Raw genomic sequence first — 19929 nt, 5'->3', positions numbered from 1 at the left:
GTGCAGTATTCTGTTCATTTTCAGCATGGCAAAGTGCAACCATTCTTGCTCCAAGGTACCTCGGAATTTCAAAGATTCTAGTTCGAAGTGAACATGTAGAATATGGAGCGCATTCCTTTACCTGAGCCTCTGATGTCACACCTCAGGTTTAACACCTGTATGACATGGTGAAAATGGGCAAATGCTAACACTTTAATATGATACAGTGGAAAAGCTGATATTATGACCAGGTTACATTTTACAACATTGTGAACCATCAAACTGTCAGTAGGCAGCTCTTTTGCCATCTCCCGTCTGATATTCTAATGGAAAACATTCCCTGGCATCATTCATCAGGCTAACGTGAAAGGCAGGGTTAGCATTCAATGAATTGCAAACAAAAAACTGTTGCTAGGCTGAAGACTGATGTCCATGTAACTATTATGTATGGAACTTTATCTCAACATCAGTTTCACTGGACATTCTAAGCAGTAGTGGTGTAGAGTAAGCATATATTTCCATGCATGTTTAGACTCCTGAAATGTATTTTAGTCTACAGTTGGTTATTATACTTTCTATGTTATTTATTTTTGGCAGACTTTTAGCTTAAAATAAATAAATGTAATGGGAATATGGCAAAACAAGAGATATAACAAGGTTGCACATTCTGTTCAGAAAATAATAGCAATTTGTAGTGTCCAGTTGAAATTGTCAGTTACAAGGTTCTGAAAAGTTTCAAGAATTATTAATAATCTTAGAATTTGTGAAAAATTAACTGTTGTGAAATAGAGGGTTTTCATGAGGTTTTAAAAGCTTTTAAGGAACTTACATTTCAAAACATTTTAAGTTTAAAAAACGGAAGCGTTTCGCAAGTTGTCAAAATATGCCCTGCATCTATCTTTTAAAATTTGAACACTATTAGCCACGTAGTTGTAAACCTCTGAGCGTTATTAGAAAAGGTTAAATAATCCCTAAAAGTTTTATTTTCTGAAAACATTAAAAAATCGTGCTTAAAACAATTTAAAGAGGGATCAGGGAGATTATGGTGGAAAAATATTAAAACATGTCTATTAAATTATATTAGAGGGTACACTAACTGGACAAATTGTTTTATTAAAAAAATTAACAATTTCAAAACTTCCACAAAACCGATTCTGGGATTTGCCAAAACATCTGGAAGGTCTTTCTTTGTACAAAGTAATTCACCTTGGTCAACATAAAATGGCCAAAAAACTGTATCTGTAGTTGACAAAAGAAAAACTTAATCAGAAACACAAAATGCAGAAAATTTAATTTGTAGAAAAACAAAATCTAAATCAAGAATCTAATGCCCCAGCATCTACACTCGTACAGAAATCAGAGCAAAGGGATTAAAAACATTAGACACCAAATTAGCAAACTTAGGAAAATTGTGTATGGTGGCTGCAACAGCTATAGGGGCAAAGGTCAGAAAGATTTTTCTTTGTATTAGGCAATAATGCCAGACAGTGGAACCATGTGAAAACAATATTGGGGGTCTGAGCGAGTCTTATCTTTTATTCGCTAGCATGTCAATTTTAAGTGTCTAGTTTGCTCTGGTGACATTACTAAGTAAGAGGCCAAGAACACATTTTTAGACTGATAAGAGAATACAGCTCCTTTAACTCACCATTTGGTCGAACTAACAGCACAAGTTCACCAGAGTGCCTCTCACAGCTTGCTTTTATGAACATAACCACTTGATCATGGGTATGCTCTGATATATCCCTGCCATTGATCAGTACAACCTGATCACCTTCATTCAGCCTAGGGACACACAGATCTGCCTGTAACAGAAAACAAATAGTTACATGAAAAGATCTACCTTTAAAAAAAAAACTTTTGTCTGATTTCAGGTCTCTTTTAAATATGTTGCACTCTCATACCCAACATCACAAAAGCCAAAGACAACCTTTTTACATGGGACAATTAACAGAGTCTAAACTAATGACTGGAATAAGGAATTTTAGAAGATGGCCTTCTGGCTGCCAAAACAGAAACTGCAATGACATGAATCTTAAAAACTGTACATCAACGGTTAAGTGCACTCTAGCAATCAATTCAGGTACTGAGGTGCTCCACTAATCCCTTTTTCTGAAAAAGAGCAATTTCTCTACACAGGGCATCAATGAAGTGGTAAGAGCACTATAGCAAATGTATTAAGTACCCTGTAGGAAAGTACCATCTTGCCTGGCATGTTACCCCAATTTTTCACTGTATATATGTTGTTTTAGTTGTATGTGTCACTGGGACCCTGCCAGCCAGGGCCCCAGTGCTCATAAGTGTGCCCTGAATGTGTTACCTGTGTTATGACTAACTGTCTCACTGAGCCTCTGCTATCCAGAACCTCAGTGGTTATGCTCTCTCATTTCTTTCAAAATTGTCACTAACAGGCGAGTGACCAATTTCACCAATTCACATTGGCATACTGGAACACCCTTATAATTCCCTAGTATATGGTACTGAGGTACCCAGGGTACTGGGGTTCCAGGAGATTCCTATGGGCTGCAGCATTTCTTGTGCCACCCACAGGGAGCTCTGACAATTCTTACACAGGCCTGCCACTGCAGCCTGAGTGAAATAACGTCCACGTTATTTCACAGCCATTTACCACTGCACCTAAGTAACTTATAAGTCACCTATATGTCTATCCTTTACCTGGTAAAGGTTAGGTGCAAAGTTACTTAGTGTGTGGGCACCCTGGCACTAGCCAAGGTGCCCCCACATTGTTAAGGGCAAATTCCCCGGACTTTGTGAGTGCGGGGACACCATTACACGCGTGCACTACACATAGGTCACTACCTATGTATAGCTTCACAATGGTAACTCCAAATATGACCATGTAACATGTCTATGATCATGGAATTGCCCCCTCTATGCCATCCTTGCATAGTTGGCACAATCCCATGATCCCACGGGTCTGTAGCACAGACGTTGGTACTGCCAAACTGCCTTTTCAGGGGTTTCACTGCAGCTGCTGCTGCTGCCAACCCCTCAGACAGGTTTCTGCCCTGCTGGGGTCCAGCCTGGCTTGGCCCAGGATGGCAGAACAAAGGACTTCCTCTGAGAGAGGGTGTTACACCCTCTCCATTTGGAAAAAGGTGTTAAGGCAGGGGAGGGGTAGCCTCCCCCAGCCTCTAGAAATGCTTTCATGGGCACAGATGGTGCCCATTTCTGCATAAGCCAGTCTACACCGGTTCAGGGACCCCTCAGCCCTGCTCTGGCGCGAAACTGGACAAAGGAAAGGGGAGTGACTACTCCCCTGACCTGCACCTCCCCTGGGAGGTGCCCAGAGCTCCTCCAGTGTGCTCCAGACCTCTGCCATCTTGGAAACAGAGGTGCTGCTGGCACACTGGACTGCTCTGAGTGGCCAGGGCCAGCAGGTGACGTCAGAGACTCCTTCTGATAGGCTCCTTCAGGTGTTGCTAGCCTAGCCTCTCTCCTAAGTAGCCAAACCCTCTTTTCTGGCTATTTAGGGTCTCTGCTTTGGGGAATTCCTTAGATAACAAATGCAAGAGCTCATCAGAGTTCCTCTGCATCTCTCTCTTCACCTTCTGCCAAGGAATCGACTGCTGACCGCGCTGGAAGCCTGCAAAACTGCAACAAAGTAGCGAAGACGACTACTGCAACTCTGTAACGCTGATCCTGCCGCCTTCTCAACTGTTTTCCTGGTGGTGCATGCTGTGGGGGTAGTCTGCCTCCTCTCTGCACTAGAAGCTCCGAAGAAATCTCCTGTGGGCCGACGGAATCGTCCCCCTGCAACCGCAGGCACCAAAGAACTGCATTACCGGTCCCCTGGGTCTCCTCTCAGCACGACGAGCGAGGTCCCTTGAATCCAGCAACTCTGTCCAAGTGACTCCCACAGTCCAGTGACTCTTCAGTCCAAGTTTGGTGGAGGTAAGTCCTTGCCTCCCCACGCCAGACTGCATTGCTGGGAACCGCGTCTTTTGCAGCTACTCCGGCCTCTGTGCACTTCCGGCGGAAATCCTTTGTGCACAGCCAAGCCTGGGTCCACAGCAGTCTAACCTGCATTGCACGACTTTCTAAGTTGTCCTCCGGCGGCGTGGGACTCCTTTGTGCAACTTCGGGTGAGCACCGTTTCACTCCTCTTCGTAGTGCCTGTTCCGGCACTTCCGCGGGTGCTGCCTGCTTCTGAGAGGGCTCCTTGTCTTGCTGGGCGCCCCCTCTGTCCCCTGACGCAATTGGCGACATCCTGGTCCCTCCTGGGCCACAGCAGCATCCAAAAACCCTAACCGCACGATTTGCAGCTAGCAAGGCTTGTTGGCGGTCTGTCGGCGGGAAAACACTTCTGCACGACTCTTCACGACGTGGGACATCCATCCTCCAAAGGGGAAGTTTCTAGCCCTTGTCGTTCCTGCAGAATCCTCAGCTTCTACTGCCTAGTAGCAGCTTCTTTGCACCCACAGCTGGCATTTCCTGGGCATCTGCCCATCTCCGACTTGCTTGTGACTTTTGGACTTGGTCCCCTTGTTCCACAGGTACCCTCGTTTGGAAATCCATCGTTGTTGCATTGCTGGTTTGTGTCTTTCCTGCAGAATTCCCCTATCACGACTTCTGTGTCCTTTGGGGAACTTTAGTGCACTTTGCACTCACTTTTCAGGGTCTTGGGGTGGGCTATTTTTCTAACCCTCACTGTTTTCTTACAGTCCCAGCGACCCTCTACAAGGTCACATAGGTTTGGGGTCCATTCGTGGTTCGCATTCCACTTTTGGAGTATATGGTTTGTGTTGCCCCTATCCCTATGTGTCCCCATTGCATCCTATTGTAACTATACATTGTTTGCACTGTTTTCTAAGACTATACTGCATATTTTTGGTATTGTGTACATATATCTTGTGTATATTTGCTATCCTCATACTGAGGGTACTCACTGAGATACTTTGGCATATTGTCATAAAAATAAAGTACCTTTATTTTTTAGTATATCTGTGTATTGTGTTTTCTTATGATATTGTGCAAATGACACTAGTGGTACTGTAGGAGCTTCACTCGTCTCCTAGTTCAGCCTAAGCTGCTCTGCTAAGCTACCATTATCTATCAGTCTAAGCTGCTAGACACCCTATACACTAATAAGGGATACATGGGCCTGGTGCAAGGTGTAAGTACCCCTTGGTACTCACTACATGCCAGTCCAGCCTCCTACATACCCAAGGGACCCTTTTTTCTTTTTAGAATCCCCCTGGTATTACTGTTAAAAACTGTAAACTGACCCCTTAATTTCACAAAGGAAACAACCCTGGGCCAGCTCTTAATGTTTGTAACTCAATCTGCTCCGAGAATCAGTTCTCCAGCCACAAAAATCTATCATTAATAGGAATGCACCAGACATCTGACCCCTGGGGCAACTAATGCATGCTGGCAGTGGACCTAAGAACCAGAATGACTCCACTGCTTACAATAGACAGATCTCAACATCAGGAACTTGTGTGCACGTCACCACCACAGCCCAAGAATCATGGTCTTCGAACATTCACATGAAGAAACCATAGGGTTGTGATTGCCCTCGGAAAACCTCTGGCATTTCACAATCAATCAATCAATCAATAATTTATAAAGCCCGCTATGTACCCGTTCGAATTCACAACATTCACAAGGGCCTTGTAAACAGTCATATAATTGATTGCCTGAATCGTTTATGAGGTTCAATTACCTCAGGTGTTATTCTCTCTGGGCTGCTGGCGTCCTGCCTCCCAAGGCACACCGAGACCTCACTGGGGACTATTAAGAGCTGCAATGAACCTTTTAGAGTTTCACTCCACTCGCTGCAAATAATAACCAAAATCTCATGAGAACCTGAGCTCTCACAAGATCTGGATGTTTCAGCAACCATCTTGTGCACTGAGGCTCTAAAAGCCAAACCCTTCCGGGGTCCTGTGCTTTGCATTGAGGAACCGGCGAGGAAAACACCTGGAGCTGCAAAGCCCCAATCTCCAGCTGGAGCTGCTTATTGCACAGTGTCTTCTTCTTGCAGTAGACTAGACAGCAGACACAGGAATCACTGTGGAAACTCAGGTAAGTTCCTAGCGATCAAAGTACTCATTGTTTGGAGAAAAAAAAAACTAGCAAGAACTCCTGAAAGTTAAAGGTCATACTTTCTTGAGGGCAATTTAAACCTATTGGCTGCCATTGCATGGGCATGGCATTAAACTATGTATGTTGCTCTTGGGAGTAAAAACACTCTCAAAACTCCCCCTACTAAAGACTTTGACTCAGCACGATTGTGCTCTCGGATTCTATTTTATATTGCTATCGGCATAATGTCCCCAAATCCAGTGAACCCAGTGATATCATATGCGATCTGTGATAGAGAAACAGGTCATAGTTCCCTGCATGCCAGTTTGATTAAACAAGTTAAAATCAGATGCAAACCAGAAAGGTAAAAAATAAAAGCTCTATAAAGCAACAAAGCTTGAGATTCAATTCCCACAGAATTCCGAAGTGAAGCAATCCGCATATAAAGAAGTTGGGAGATCTTTTTGAAGACCTCAGTATTCTCACCGAGGTGCAGGCCAAATAACAAAGTAGGACTCCCTTCTGATTAGCCTACCGTCAGACCTCCTATGAATCATATCCAAGTTGGCCTGTAGAAGAGGAACATCCTAGCATTTGCGGGTAATAAGAAAGAGGGACTAACTAGAACGTAGCCACCAAATTCTCACTTTTATCTTCCAGGGAGATGAGTATCCAGTCTTTGCTACTTTGTTACTTAACTTTATTATTTTATTCTAATCCCGAGTCCCTTGGGTCAAACCTCCCGTCACTGAGTGTCTAGCTATTATCTGTGACAGTTGCATGGGCACGAGGGCTCATGTTACCTCTGCATCCATAGCCTGACATCCAAAGCATCCATGTAAGAAGATGGCACCACACTGAGTCATCTTCAAGATTTGGTGACTGTTGAATATGCTTCTATATATGAAGAGATGTCCCTGAAATCCTTACGCAACAAACTGAAAACAGAGAAGACTTATTGTAAGTAACATAAATAACTGTTAAGTGGAGATTGAGGCTGCTTGGAAGAAACAAGATGGGCTGCTATTCTGAAAGCATGACTTTAATAGCTATTTGTGGAGGACAAGAGCTTGTGACCTCCCAATGGTAGACCACTCTACCCACAAGCACTTCATTAAAATCTAGAAGGGCTGAAAGTGCTGTTGCAAGTGAGAACAGAGAAATGGTACTGCTTTCTGCAAACTATGAAGCTTAGGATTTGGTAAGCCATAAAATGGTAACCTACTAAGTAGATTATCTTCTACTGGAGCTCCTTAAATTAGTAAGCACAGGGTTTTCACTCAGCACTTATCTATTTTTTTTGTAACTGCATTTGCTCTTTTGTATGTGTTTCCTTGTGCAACTTGCCCATTCTATCTCCCTATGATCTGCCCTAATTTCCATAGAATTGCTAGAATTCAATATGAAAACAAATCAACAATGTTTTCTGTGAACACAAACATGAAAGTTGGGGTCATGAAGCTTTATGGAAGCAAGGTTGTTGCATACTGAAATTGCTGAAATGTTTAAAATCAAATGCAGAATTCCTTTCTTGGAGACTGCAAAATTTATTACATAATGATCCCAACCTTTCTCTCTTTTTTTGCCCACTTCATAAAAACATATCTCCTTTTATTATAGCAAAAAGCACATGAAACAGTTTTGTGGGCAATATAGGGTGTTTCTAAGCTTCCTACACCTTTCCTATTCAACAATACATCATCAATGTTCAGTTCTACTCGTTAAAGCTGGTTGCAGGATGCATCCAGAAAGCTTGAATGTCTTGCGAAGGTAATTTGGTATTTGAGGAGTTAATAATTGTGGTAGGTCTGCAGCACTTGCCTCTTGATGTTCACTAAATGTCTCCCATTTAAAGTAACTTGCATAGCAACAATGTTAACCAAACTACTCAGGAGAACACAAAAGGTTTGGGGAACTAGATGTGGCCTTTTTTTTTTGTTGTTATTGCTTTATTTCAGAATAGTTACATTTTTAATGGGGATTCTAATTTATGTGGTCTGAATAACCACTGAACAGCTGTAAGATTTAAATCAGAACTGCACTTAAGCCAAGCTATGGATTCTGCCATGCTTTAAATACTCCAGTCCACCACTCACCCTCGGAGTCTTTCCACAATGTTTTCGCTGTATGGGGTATTTTGGAATCCTCTCTAGGATGCTGGTGACTGCACTCAGATAGGGCTTACAGGGAAGGGTTGAAACACAAAGCTTTCTCAGGTGTTGGCTGAACATACATAAAACATACTTTACTGGCAGCTAGGATGCCTTTCAGAGCGATTATCTTAATCAAGGAAGGAGCAAAAAAAAGCATTCTCTCAGGTGATCGGCTTGGAGTAAACACCCTAAACTAGGTGCAGCCTTAAACCAATAATTGTGACAGTGAGCTGGTGTTTCTTTTTCAGTGATTGGGCCATCTATAACCCATGATTCATTGGTCTTAGTATTAAATTGGTAGGAAGAAAGGGCACTGTAAGGGGCTGTAGGAAAATGCCACTGTTGGCATGGTCACCCTCCACTTTTTGCCTAGTGTTGATGCCAGCTTTGGAAGTGTACTGGGACCCTGCTAACCAGGCCCCAGCACCAGCGTTCTTTCCCTAAGACTATTGTTGTTTCCACAATTGGCACGGCTCTGGCACGCAGATAAGTCCCCTGTAAAAGGTACGCCTGGTAACAAGGGCCCTGCGGCCAGGGAAGGTCCCCAAGGGCTGCAGCATGTATTATGTCATCCTCCGGGACCCCTCATTCGGTACATGCACACTGCTTGCCAGCTTGTGTGCTCTAGTGGGGAGAAAAGACTAAGTCGACATGGCACGCCTCACAGAGTGCCATGCCCACAAACCTCTGCCTGTGGCATAGGTAAGTCACCCCTCTAGCAGGCCTTACAGCCTTAAGGCAGGGTGCACTATACCACAGGTGAGGGCATAGCTGCATGAGCAGTATGCCCCTACAGTGTCTAAGCCAATGCTTAGACACTAAGTGCAGGGTAGCCATACTGAGTATATGGTCTGGGAGTTTGTCATTACGAACTCCACAGCACCATAATGACTACATTGAATACTGGTAAGTTTGGTATCAAACTTACCAGTACAATAAACCCACACTAATTTATTGAAAAATGCACACAGAGGGCATCTTAGAGATGCCCCCTGCATGTTAGCCCAACTGCTAGTGTAAGGCTGACCGTTTATGCCAGCCTCCCACTTCCAGACGAGTTTCTGACCACATGGGGTGAGTGCCTTTGTGCATTCTGTGGTCAGAAACAAAGGATGTCCTGGGTAGAGGTGCTTCAGACCACCCCCTGCAGGAACTGTAACACCTGGCGGTGAGCCTCAAAGGCTCAGGCCTGATGTTACAGTGCCTCAGCTAGTGGAGATGCCCGACCCCCGGACAAGCACCAACTTTTGGCAGCAAGTCTAGAGGGATAATGATAAAAACAAGGAGGAGTCACCCGCTCAGCCAGGACCAACCCTAAGGTGTCCAGCGCTGAAGTGACCCCCTCCTGGAGAAATCCTCCATCTTGCTTTGGAGGATTAGGACCAATAGGGATAGAGGTGTGCCCCCCTCCCCAGAGGGAGTGGGCACAAGGAGGGTGTAGCCACCCTCAGGGACAGTAGCCATTGGCTACTGCCCCTTGAACCTAACACGCCCCTAAATTTAGTATTTAGGGGTGACCCTAAACCCAGCTCTTCAGATTCCTGACGACCTCGAGAAAGAAGGACTGCTGAGCTGAAAGCCCCCACAAAGAAGAGAAGGAGACACCAACTGAGTCGTCCCCAGCCCTACTGGGCCGTCTTCTGCTTCCAAAAGCTGCAAAAGAAGAAGCAACGCCTTCTGCAGGACCAGCGACCCCTGGAAAGTCTCCAGGGACTGCCTGCATCACTGAGAACCAAGAAACTCCTGTGGACAGCAGACCTGTCCAAAAAGAAGACAAAGAAACCATCTTTAAAGGGCTTCTCACCTCACTCCAGAAGCGTGAGTGCAATTACTCTGCATCTGATGCCCCCGGCCCATGTCCAGAGAAACCAACTAGCCAGAGAGGATCCCCAGGGAACTCCGACGAAGTGTCTACCCTGGCCTGACCTCTCTACACCCCCACGACGACGCCTGCAGAGGGAATCCTGAGGACCCCCCCTAACTGTGACTGCCTGGACAAAGACATCCAACGCCTGGAGAAGCAATGCACCCACAACCCCCAGGCCCGGGCAAAACCGACCACCAGTGCAGCAACGAGCAGCAGGCGGCCCTCACCCTTGCCCAGTTGGTGGCTTGCCCAAGAGGCCCCCCTGTGCCCTGCCTTCAGGGCCTCAGTGACTCCCGGGTCCCTCCAAAGAGTTCTATTGAGAACCCGACACCCTCTTTCCACACTCCACCCGGCTGCCCCGTGCTGCCGGGGGTGTGGTTTTTGTGCCTACTTGGGGCCCCTCCAGTACTCCTCCAAACTCACCTTGTCTGCCCTCCAACAACACAGGTACTTTCCTGCAAGCAGACCCGAACTGGAGTACCCCCTGTCTCCAGAGGGGACCACGTTATTTTGGCTCCTGTTTGACCTCTGCACCTAACCTGCCCTGTGTTGCTGGGTTTGGGGTTATCATGAACCCCCAACAGTGGGCTACCTATGCCCCGGAGACTGAACCCGTAAGTTTGTTACTTACCTCAAAAACTGTACTTTACTTACCCCCAGGACCTGTTAAAAATTGAGGTGTTCACTTTTAAAATAGTTTTTTGCCATTTTTAAGAAAACTGTGTACATTGTGGATTCCATTCAAAGTTCCAAGTATTACTGTGTAAAGTACCTTTCATTTAATGTACTTACCTGCTAAATGATTCTTGTGGTTCTAGAAATAAATGAACAAAATAATATTTTGTTATAAAAAAATCTATTGGCCTGGAGTTAAGTCACTGAGTGTGCATTTTCACTTACTGTGTGTGTACAACAAATGTTTAACACTACCCTCTAATAAGCCTACCTTTTCGACCACACAACCACAAATAGAGCATATGAATTATCTATTATTGCCTCTGTCAAGACTCTTGGGGAACCCCTGGACTCTGTGCACACTATACCTCATTTTGATATAGTATATACAGAGCCAGCTTCCTACAGGGGCAAACGTCATAGGGGAGAAAACATCTCCTTATGTTTCACGGATACTAGTACTGCAGAGATTTATGAAGGAACCAACATCAGAATTCAAAGCAAGGGAACAATGTTATGTCTCAGACTATCTATCACTGTAGAAATGTCCAAGAAAAGGAGTATGAAGTCCCAGACACTAACTGGGATCAGTGGCTCAGAAAAAAAATGTCAGAAAGTTTGCATACGCATAATGCTGCGAAAACTAGCAAAGGCATCATAATGGTTGTGGTGCTGGCAGGTCAAATCTTATGCCCTGTAGTGAGCCAAGAACTCCTGGTTTAAGGGACTGTGGGTTTACAGATGTTGATGTATGAAAACTTGTGAGGTGTGGAGCTATTTCAGTATCAAGAGGAAACTGACGAGTCGTGGCGAGTAAAGGCTAATATAACAGCTATCACCAGTGACTCAGCAACTTAAAGAAGCGGTGTTGGGCTCAAAGGGCATATGAGGTAGTCAGATTCTGACCTGGGGAGGACAGTGCCATCTGCCCACGGATTAGCAGCCTGGGATGGCACAGAGGGGCACAAGACCGAAATGGCTATCCTGGGAACAGAGAAGCAGGAATGGACAGAGAAGGTGACATTGTGACCTGACAGTTGGTGAAAGCCAATACCCACTCCTACAATTACTGCAAGAACAACAGTATTGAAAGTGCAGGACACTTATCAGAAAAGGTAGCCATCATGGAGTAAATTGGCTGTCACAGATCTCCAAATCCAAGCCACCAATTCAAATTGTGACTTGTTCAGCTGGGGCATGGGGACTACCTGCTGGCCACTGAATAAACCAAGAGAGCAGCCTTGCTAAAATACTTGATAGGACAAAGCCCAACATCGTAAAACACAGATAGTGTGTTTATAAGGGGCACTGAACACTACTGAGGCGTGAAAAACTGTCATCAATGGTTCATCTGCAAGGTGTTAGAGGTGATCTCTGACCGAGGAAACAAAGATAGGCAGTTGCCACAGAATAATAAGACAAGAAAAGGTTGGAAAAAACGACTTTCAGCTGGAAATGAGATCACCGAACGAAGTGGCCTAAGCAGATTGTCGGGCTGGGGGGAGGGGGGGGTGTGGGTGGGGGGGGGGGAAGGGGATTGAAAGGGAGAGAATATGGGTAACATGTGGTGCATGCAGCACAAAGCACAGCTTTCAATGAACACAACCAATTGGAGGTACTGAAACCACTACAATGGGAAAAAGTCTGAAGGGTTGGGGAAGGAATTAGGTAAAAAGCAGTTTATAATAGTGCTGGATACATGGACATACTGAAATTAAGTATGTACTTTAAGTTAATTATGTGACAAAATCAACACATACCCCTCCTGGCACAGAAGTATGAGGTTCTTAAGATCAAACCATTTTACTGTAATAAATGTAGAAGTATGAAACTGCCAGAAGTAGCTAAGTAGTCTAATTTACAAACATTATTGAAAGACTAGCAAAATCTGGCATGACACAGAATAGGAGTTGTTGACAATTTGGGTTGACTGGACTAGCAAAGGGAAAAAAACTGATCAGAACAGAAGTGCTCTATCCCGGAAAGAAACATTTGCTCATAAGTTGTTTGTTTGGAGAACTGACATCCAAATATTCCAGGATTTAGGACAAACCATGACAGAGATTTCTCATATGCCTAGGACATCTACTCAGTAAGCAAAATATAGCATTACTTTAAAGTAACACGAGCTATGAATATCCAAGCTAGAAGAGGCAGAAAATCATGGGACTTGAGTTGCATTCATGGCCAGAAAAGGCAGAACTGAGTGGAAATCAAATTAGCCAGGAACTAGAAGAGTGTTGAGAGGCAGACTGGGTGACAATGGTGACATCTCTAGCAGAAGCAGTGCTGTGTGTGTCTGTAATATATGAAAATGGGAATTCTGAACTGCTGATGACACAAACATTCTGCCTACTAGCCTGGAGTGGTGAGACCAGTGGTTCTTAATCTGGGAACCTGGGACTCCTGGGGATCCCCGATCCCTAGCTAGGGGGTCCACGACTGTAGAGAAAATTAAACAACATTAACAGATTAGTAAAGTGTAAATAAAAAAGAAAAATGTACAACTGAAATGTTTAAAATGTGCCGTAAATGTGAAAGAATTTCAAATTGGAAGCTACAAATTAGGTTGGTATCCCCATACTGATTCGTAGGAGCATCGCAAGTGTATCAGAATATGGAATGAACTATGAGTGGCCTCAACTGAATTTAAAAAAAGCTACAAATTTCCCATTAAAATATATATTTTTAAATATTTCTCTGTGAATAAAATATTTCAGCATTTGTGCTTTTGTTTGATAAATGTTTATTTCAATATTTTTGTGTATTATTTTGCAGGTCAAATCATGAGAAATGCTTAGGCTGGTTTCCCTGGGTTCCAATAGTGACTCAGTGGAGGTCTCCGGACTCCACTAATGATTCAATGGGGGTCCCTGGATTAGAGTAACAATGAATTGGGGGTCCACCGCAGTCAACAGGTTAAGAACCACTGATGTAGACTGCATGTTATTTACCTTCAGAAATGCACTGTCTGGTGGATATTCTATCTAACCATAGATTGCTCACCTTGAGAATCTGAGGAAGTGCTCAAACTAGCGACACTGGCCCTGGATGCGATAAGGAGCCACATATAGGAGCCACCAATGCACACTGAAGTCGGTTTACCACCATTGTTTTTGAGCCATCAGATGCAGAGTGAGCCAAACCTAAATTGGGATGTTATTAAACTGAAGAGTCCATTCCATGACGAGGATGGTGGGCGGTCAGGAGCTATGGTTAGCTAGAGCTTCCATCAGAAACAGCATTACAGAAGTTAAGTAAATTGTTTTTCTGATGGATATTTTTAACTACAAATTCTTCACCATAGAAATCGATACCAAGGCAATATCTCACAAAAAGGTGGGAGGGTATGAGAAATGAAATTTATACTAGAAACTACTGCAGAGCAGGCAAAATCAAGGTCACTGCAGACCAGCTAGGCTAAACCACTGTAACTGCAGACTTTACGGGGTCGGGGCAATAATGCTCAATGAAAGTGTGGATGGATGCCCAGGTAGTAGCCTGGATGGATGTTAAACTCGGGGACGCCAGGTGGGTCTGTACAACGGCCATCAGTAGGCTGCTTCGTAGCCAGACTACCAGACATTTGATACACAGGACAATCCATCTCTGCAAAGTCTGTTTTTGGATCACCTTCTCTGTCTTTGCCCTAGCGAACAAAGAAAAGTTTATTACCCTGACAGAGTTCCCTAGTCATGCCAATATATAATCCTAGGGCCCTGTTTGGGGTTGAACCAGTACCGCCTTTACTTTTCCTTAGAAGGATGTGAGACAGAGAAAAATTCAGGGAGTATGACAGCCTGACCCACATGGAATTGCGAAACCTCCGGTGGAACAAAGGGCCACCCATGCCTGAAGCACCAAAATGTCAGGGCAGAACATAGTGTATGGTGTTAATTTCATAAATGCCTGCAGCTCACTTCTACATCACAGGGAAGTGATTGCAATAAGGAATATTCACTTATGAGTCAGAAAGGGCACAGACTGAAAAATACAAGTAATCTGTTTCGAAAAACACATCACAATGGGTAATTTGAACAAGGCTGATTGATCAGATAAACACAGAGGATGAGAGGGCTGAGGGGTAACCTGTAATAGTGCCCACAGCAAAACCTTGCTGGGCAAAAGGAATAATAAGAGCATCCAATAACTTAACCTGAAGAGCTTAGTGTGTGGGTAATCGCACAACGCCACAAATTGAGCCCAGATTAGATGGACTTTGTGGAACGGCATTAAGCCACAAACGCAACTTCTGGTTGCAACTCAAAACCATTCAGTTGGATCCACTCACTCTCCAGACATCAAGATGTAGATTGTGGAGGGTTATGAAGCAGGACCCTGCCCTGACGATGAGGAAGTGGAGGGCACAGGCTCAGTTTTAAAATGTCAAAATACCAGGCCCTCACTGCCAGTACAGGAATATAAAGGATGAGCTATGCTTTGTACAGATGTTAGTGCCCAGTCAAGGGATATAAGGATGAGCCATGCGTAGTCTATCCTAGACTTCTTCAGTGCCCTAGGATCAATGACAGCACAGGAAATGCAAACAGCAGGAAGAACAAGGCTCCTAGAATCTTTCTGCTTACTTCTTGAGCCTCCTTAATCAGCCTTACTTGTAAATTCTGATCCCATGGGGCATTCAGAGGGGTATACTGGTTCTGGATGGGCAACGAAGGAGCAGTAGCCATCGGTCCTCATTGCACTGCAAATGCCCATTAGCCATTCTCTCAACAAACAGCCATTCCTAATGCCCCATTTCACCCCCCCCCCCAATTAGGCCTATAAATAATCCTAAAGGAAACACCACAATTCCATTGGCGTGATGTAACGATGAGGATGGAAGTAACTTCAGTTTTTTTCCCGCATACTATGCGGAGCAAAAGTTAACAACCACACAAACCTCTTGTAGGAGGCTGGACTGGCTTGTAGTGGGTACCAAGGGGTACTTACACTTTGCACAAGGCCCAGGTATCCCTTATTAGTGTAGAGGGGTGTCTAGCAGCTTAGGCTGATAGAAAAGGTAGCTTAGCAGAGCAGCTTAGGCTGAACTAGGAGACGAGTGAACACACATATATACTAAAAATAAAGGTACTTTATTTTTATGACAATATGCCAAAAGTATCTCAGTGAGTACCCTCACTATGAGGATAGCAAAAATACACACGATATATGTACACAATACCAAAATATGCAGTAATAGCAATATAAAACAGTGCAAACAATGTATAGTCACAATAGAATGCAATGGGGGCACATAGGGATAGAGGCAACACAAACCATATACTCTAGAAGTGGAATACGAACCACGAATGGACCCCAAACCTATGTCACCTTGTAGAGGGTCGCTGGGACTGTAAGAAAACAGTGAAGGTTAGAAAAATAGCCCACCCCAAGACCCTGAAAAGTGGGTGCAAAGTGCACCTAAGTTCCCCAAAGAGCACAGAAGTCGTGATAGGGGAATTCTGCAAGGAAGACCAACACCAGCAATGCAACAACAATGGATTTCCTGACGAGAGTACCTGTGGAACAAGGGGACCAAGTCCAAGAGTCACGATCAAGTCGGGAGTGGGCAAATGCCCAGGAAATGCCAGCTGTGTGTGCAAAGAAGCTGCCACCGGATGGTAGAAGCTGTGGATTCTGCAAGAACGACAAGGGCTAGAAACTTCCCCTTTGGAGGATGGATGTCCCACGTCGTGAAGAGTCGTGCAGAGGTGTTTCCGAGCAGAAAGCCCGCAACCAAGCCTTGCTAGCTGCAAGGGTCGCGGTTAGGGTTTTTGGATGCTGCTGTGGCCCAGGATGTCGCCAATTGCGTGAGGAGACAGAGGGGGCGTCCAGCAAGACAAAGAGCCCATTCAGAAGCAAGCAGCACCCGCAGAAGTGCCGGAACAGGCACTACGAAGTGGAGTGAACCGGAGCTCACCCGAAGTCACAAAGGAGGGTCCCATGACGCCGGAGGACAACTCAGGAGGTCGTGAACTGCAGGTTAGAGTGCCGGGGACCCAGGCTTGGCTGTGCACAAAGGAAATCCTGGAAGAGTGCACAGGAGCCGGAGTAGCTGCAAATCACGCGGTTCCCAGCAATGCAGTCTAGCGTGGGGAGGCAAGGACTTACCTCCACCAAACTTGGACTGAAGAGTCACTGGACTGTGGGAGTCACTTGGACAGAGTTGCTGAGTTCAAGGGACCTCGCTTGTCGTGCTGAGAGGAGACCCAGAGGACCGGTGATGCAGTTCTTTGGTGCCTGCGGTTGCAGGGGGAAGATTCCGTCGACCCACGGGAAATTTCTTCGGAGCTTCTAGTGCAGAGAGGAGGAAGACTACCCCACAGCATGCACCACCAGGAAAACAGTCGAGAAGGCGGCAGGATCAGCGTTACAAGGTCGCAGTAGTCGTCTTTGCTACTTTGTTGCAGTTTTGCAGGCTTCCAGCGCGGTCAGCAGTCGATTCCTTGGCAGAAGGTGAAGAGAGAGATGCAGAGGAACTCTGATGAGCTCTTGCATTCGTTATCTAAGGAATTCCCCAAAGCAGAGACCCTAAATAGCCAGAAAAGAGGGCTTGGCTACTTAGGAGAGAGGATAGGCTAGCAACACCTGAAGGAGCCTATCAGATGGAGTCTCTGACGTCACCTGCTGGCCCTGGCCACTCAGAGCAGTCCAGTGTGCCAGCAGCACCTCTGTTTCCAAGATGGCAGAGGTCTGGAGCACACTGGAGGAGTTCTGGGCACCTCCCAGGGGAGGTGCAGGTCAGGGGAGTGGTCACTCCCCTTTCCTTTGTCCAGTTTCGCGCCAGAGCAGGGCTGAGGGATCCCTGAACCGGTGCAGACTGGCTTATGCAGAGATGGGCACCATCTGTGCCCATCAAAGCATTTCCAGAGGCTGGGGGAGGCTACTCCTCCCCAGCCCTGACACCTTTTTCCAAAGGGCGAGGGTGTAACACCCTCTCTCTGAGGAAGTCCTTTGTTCTGCCTTCCTGGGCCAGGCCTTGCTGGACCCCAGGAGGGCAGAAACCTGTCTGAGGGGTTGGCAGCAACAGCAGCTGCAGTGAAACCCCAGGAAAGGTAGTTTGGCAGTACCCAGGTCTGAGCTAGAGACTCGGGGGATCATGGAATTGTCTCCCCAATGCCAGAATGGCATTGGGGTGACAATTCCATGATCCTAGACATGTTACATGGCCATGTTCGGAGTTACCATTGTGAAGCTATACATATGTCGTGACATATGTATAGTGCACGCGTGTTATGGTGTCCCCGCACTCACAAAGTCCGGGGAATTTGCCCTGAACAATGTGGGAGCACCTTGGCTAGTGCCAGGGTGCCCACACACTAAGTAACTTAGCACCCAACCTTTACTAGGTAAAGGTTAGACATATAGGTGACTTATAAGTTACTTAAGTGCAGTGGTAAATGGCTGTGAAATAATGTGGACGTTATTTCACTCAGGCTGCAAAGGCAGGCCTGTGTAAGAATTGTCAGATCTCCCTATGGGTGGCACAAGAATTGCTGCAGCCCATAGGGATCTCCGGAACCCCAATACCCTTGGTACCTCAGCACCATATAATAGGGAATTATAAGGGTGTTCCAGTATGCCAATGTAAATTGGTGAAATTGGTCACTAGCCTGTTAGTGACAATTTGGAAAGAAATGAGAGAGCATAACCACTGAGGTTCTGGATAGCAGAGCCTCAGTGAGACAGTTAGTCATAACACAGGTAAGACATACAGCGCACACTTATGAGCACTGGGGCCCTGGCTGGCAGGGTCCCAGTGACACATACAACTAAAACAACATATATACAGTGAAATATGGGGGTAACATGCCAGGCAAGATGGTACTTTCCTACACCCCTGGCCAAGACTTCGGTCGTGGCCCTAACCAAGGGACACATCTCACCATACTAAAGGCATCCAAGAGGAACTCAAACATTCCCGTTCTGGGGATTTATCCAGTGTCTCACTTCATTGCTCACACCATCCTTCATGGTGTCCCTTCTATAAACGTGGCACCCCCTTCAAAACAATCACCAACGGAAAAGTTTAGGGAGGCAAATAGAGATGGTGTCTTCCTTTATCTGAGATATGCAAGTTTCCTTAACTTCCTGCTCTTTTGTGAACATGTTGTACTCCCTAGAAGTAGAGATTGAGAACCCATCCCCGGGATGCACTTATTCCCAACAGAGCCATACCTGTTGTGGCTTTCCCCCATAGAGTTCGGCCTCTCATACGTTTGTATTCCCTGAAAACCTTGTAGCTGCCCCTATGCTCCCACGTGAACAGTCCTCAGAAGGGATTGTTTAAATCTTGAAAGACGGCCATAGAGGCCTCGAATTTCTCAATCCTTTTGAAGACCTCATCGAATGAGGCTCCAATACACCGCTCCAGCAAACTAAGCATACTCCCCATACACTCTTGCATATGTTTATTATGAACAGTTACAGCTATTTCTCTTTGGGTGGAACTGCTCACATCATAGTCATCCTTTTCTGCCCCCTTCCCTGGCTGTACCTTCTCTCTGATACTCCAAGCCGCTCCTTTTGGTTGGAGGTAAATCAGCAGGTTCCAAAGGGGAAGCTAGTTCAATGCACAATGGGTCATTATTTATTTATGCAGGCATTACTCCTGCCTACACTCACTCCAGGAGGTATCTGTTCCATTGGGCAATACCCCAGCTTGCTTGAGTCCTAAGTAGTAGCTGCAACCAAGAATTCCTGTTAGGTGCTCACTAACCTCTCCTCAACATTACACATATCTTGATAACTCATCCCCAACGCACTGGTTAGGAAGAAAATAATACTATTTGCCATGGATTTCTCCTTACTGGGCAACGTCAAAGTTGAATTTATTTTGCCCATGACTACCACTTTTGTCACAGGGAGAAGGACAAGTTACCTACCTTCGGTAACACCTTATCTGGTTGAGACAATATCTAGTTGGAGATTCCTTAACTTAGAATGCCCCCCAGGCATCAGTCTGGATCCTGAGATTTTTCTTGAGCAGTACCCCTGCGCACATTCAGGGGTGGGTGGGGTTGTGGAGTGGAATCAACCGGCTCCGGGTCAGTCATTAGCATCGCCCAGGCCAGACTGGAGCGCAGATGTCAATTTCTTTTCACGACTTTCCGGACAAGAAGCGCAGACCCTTAAAGAACACTTACACCTGGTGTGTCAAAACTGAGGCACTGAAGGGGACTCCCTAGAAACCAGTTCGCAGAG

General features: G+C 45.5%; 1 protein-coding gene across 3 annotated transcripts in view; it reads right to left on the bottom strand.

The window, feature by feature from the left end:
• The window catches only part of PTPN4 (protein tyrosine phosphatase non-receptor type 4), a 975501-nt gene that overhangs the window by 313541 nt on the left and 642031 nt on the right, over positions 1–19929 (bottom strand). For all 3 annotated transcript variants that reach the window (XM_069224613.1, XM_069224612.1, XM_069224614.1), the window contains exon 19: positions 1628–1784. In XM_069224613.1, coding sequence (XP_069080714.1) covers positions 1628–1784 — 157 coding nt within the window. The remainder of the gene's footprint in view (positions 1–1627; positions 1785–19929) is intronic.

Source organism: Pleurodeles waltl, chromosome 3_1 (assembly GCF_031143425.1).
Source record: "Pleurodeles waltl isolate 20211129_DDA chromosome 3_1, aPleWal1.hap1.20221129, whole genome shotgun sequence".
In the NCBI taxonomy this organism is placed as follows: Eukaryota; Metazoa; Chordata; class Amphibia; order Caudata; family Salamandridae; genus Pleurodeles; species Pleurodeles waltl.
The sequence above is the reverse complement of the archived record's forward strand: the minus strand, read 5'-3'. Positions and strand labels throughout refer to the sequence as shown.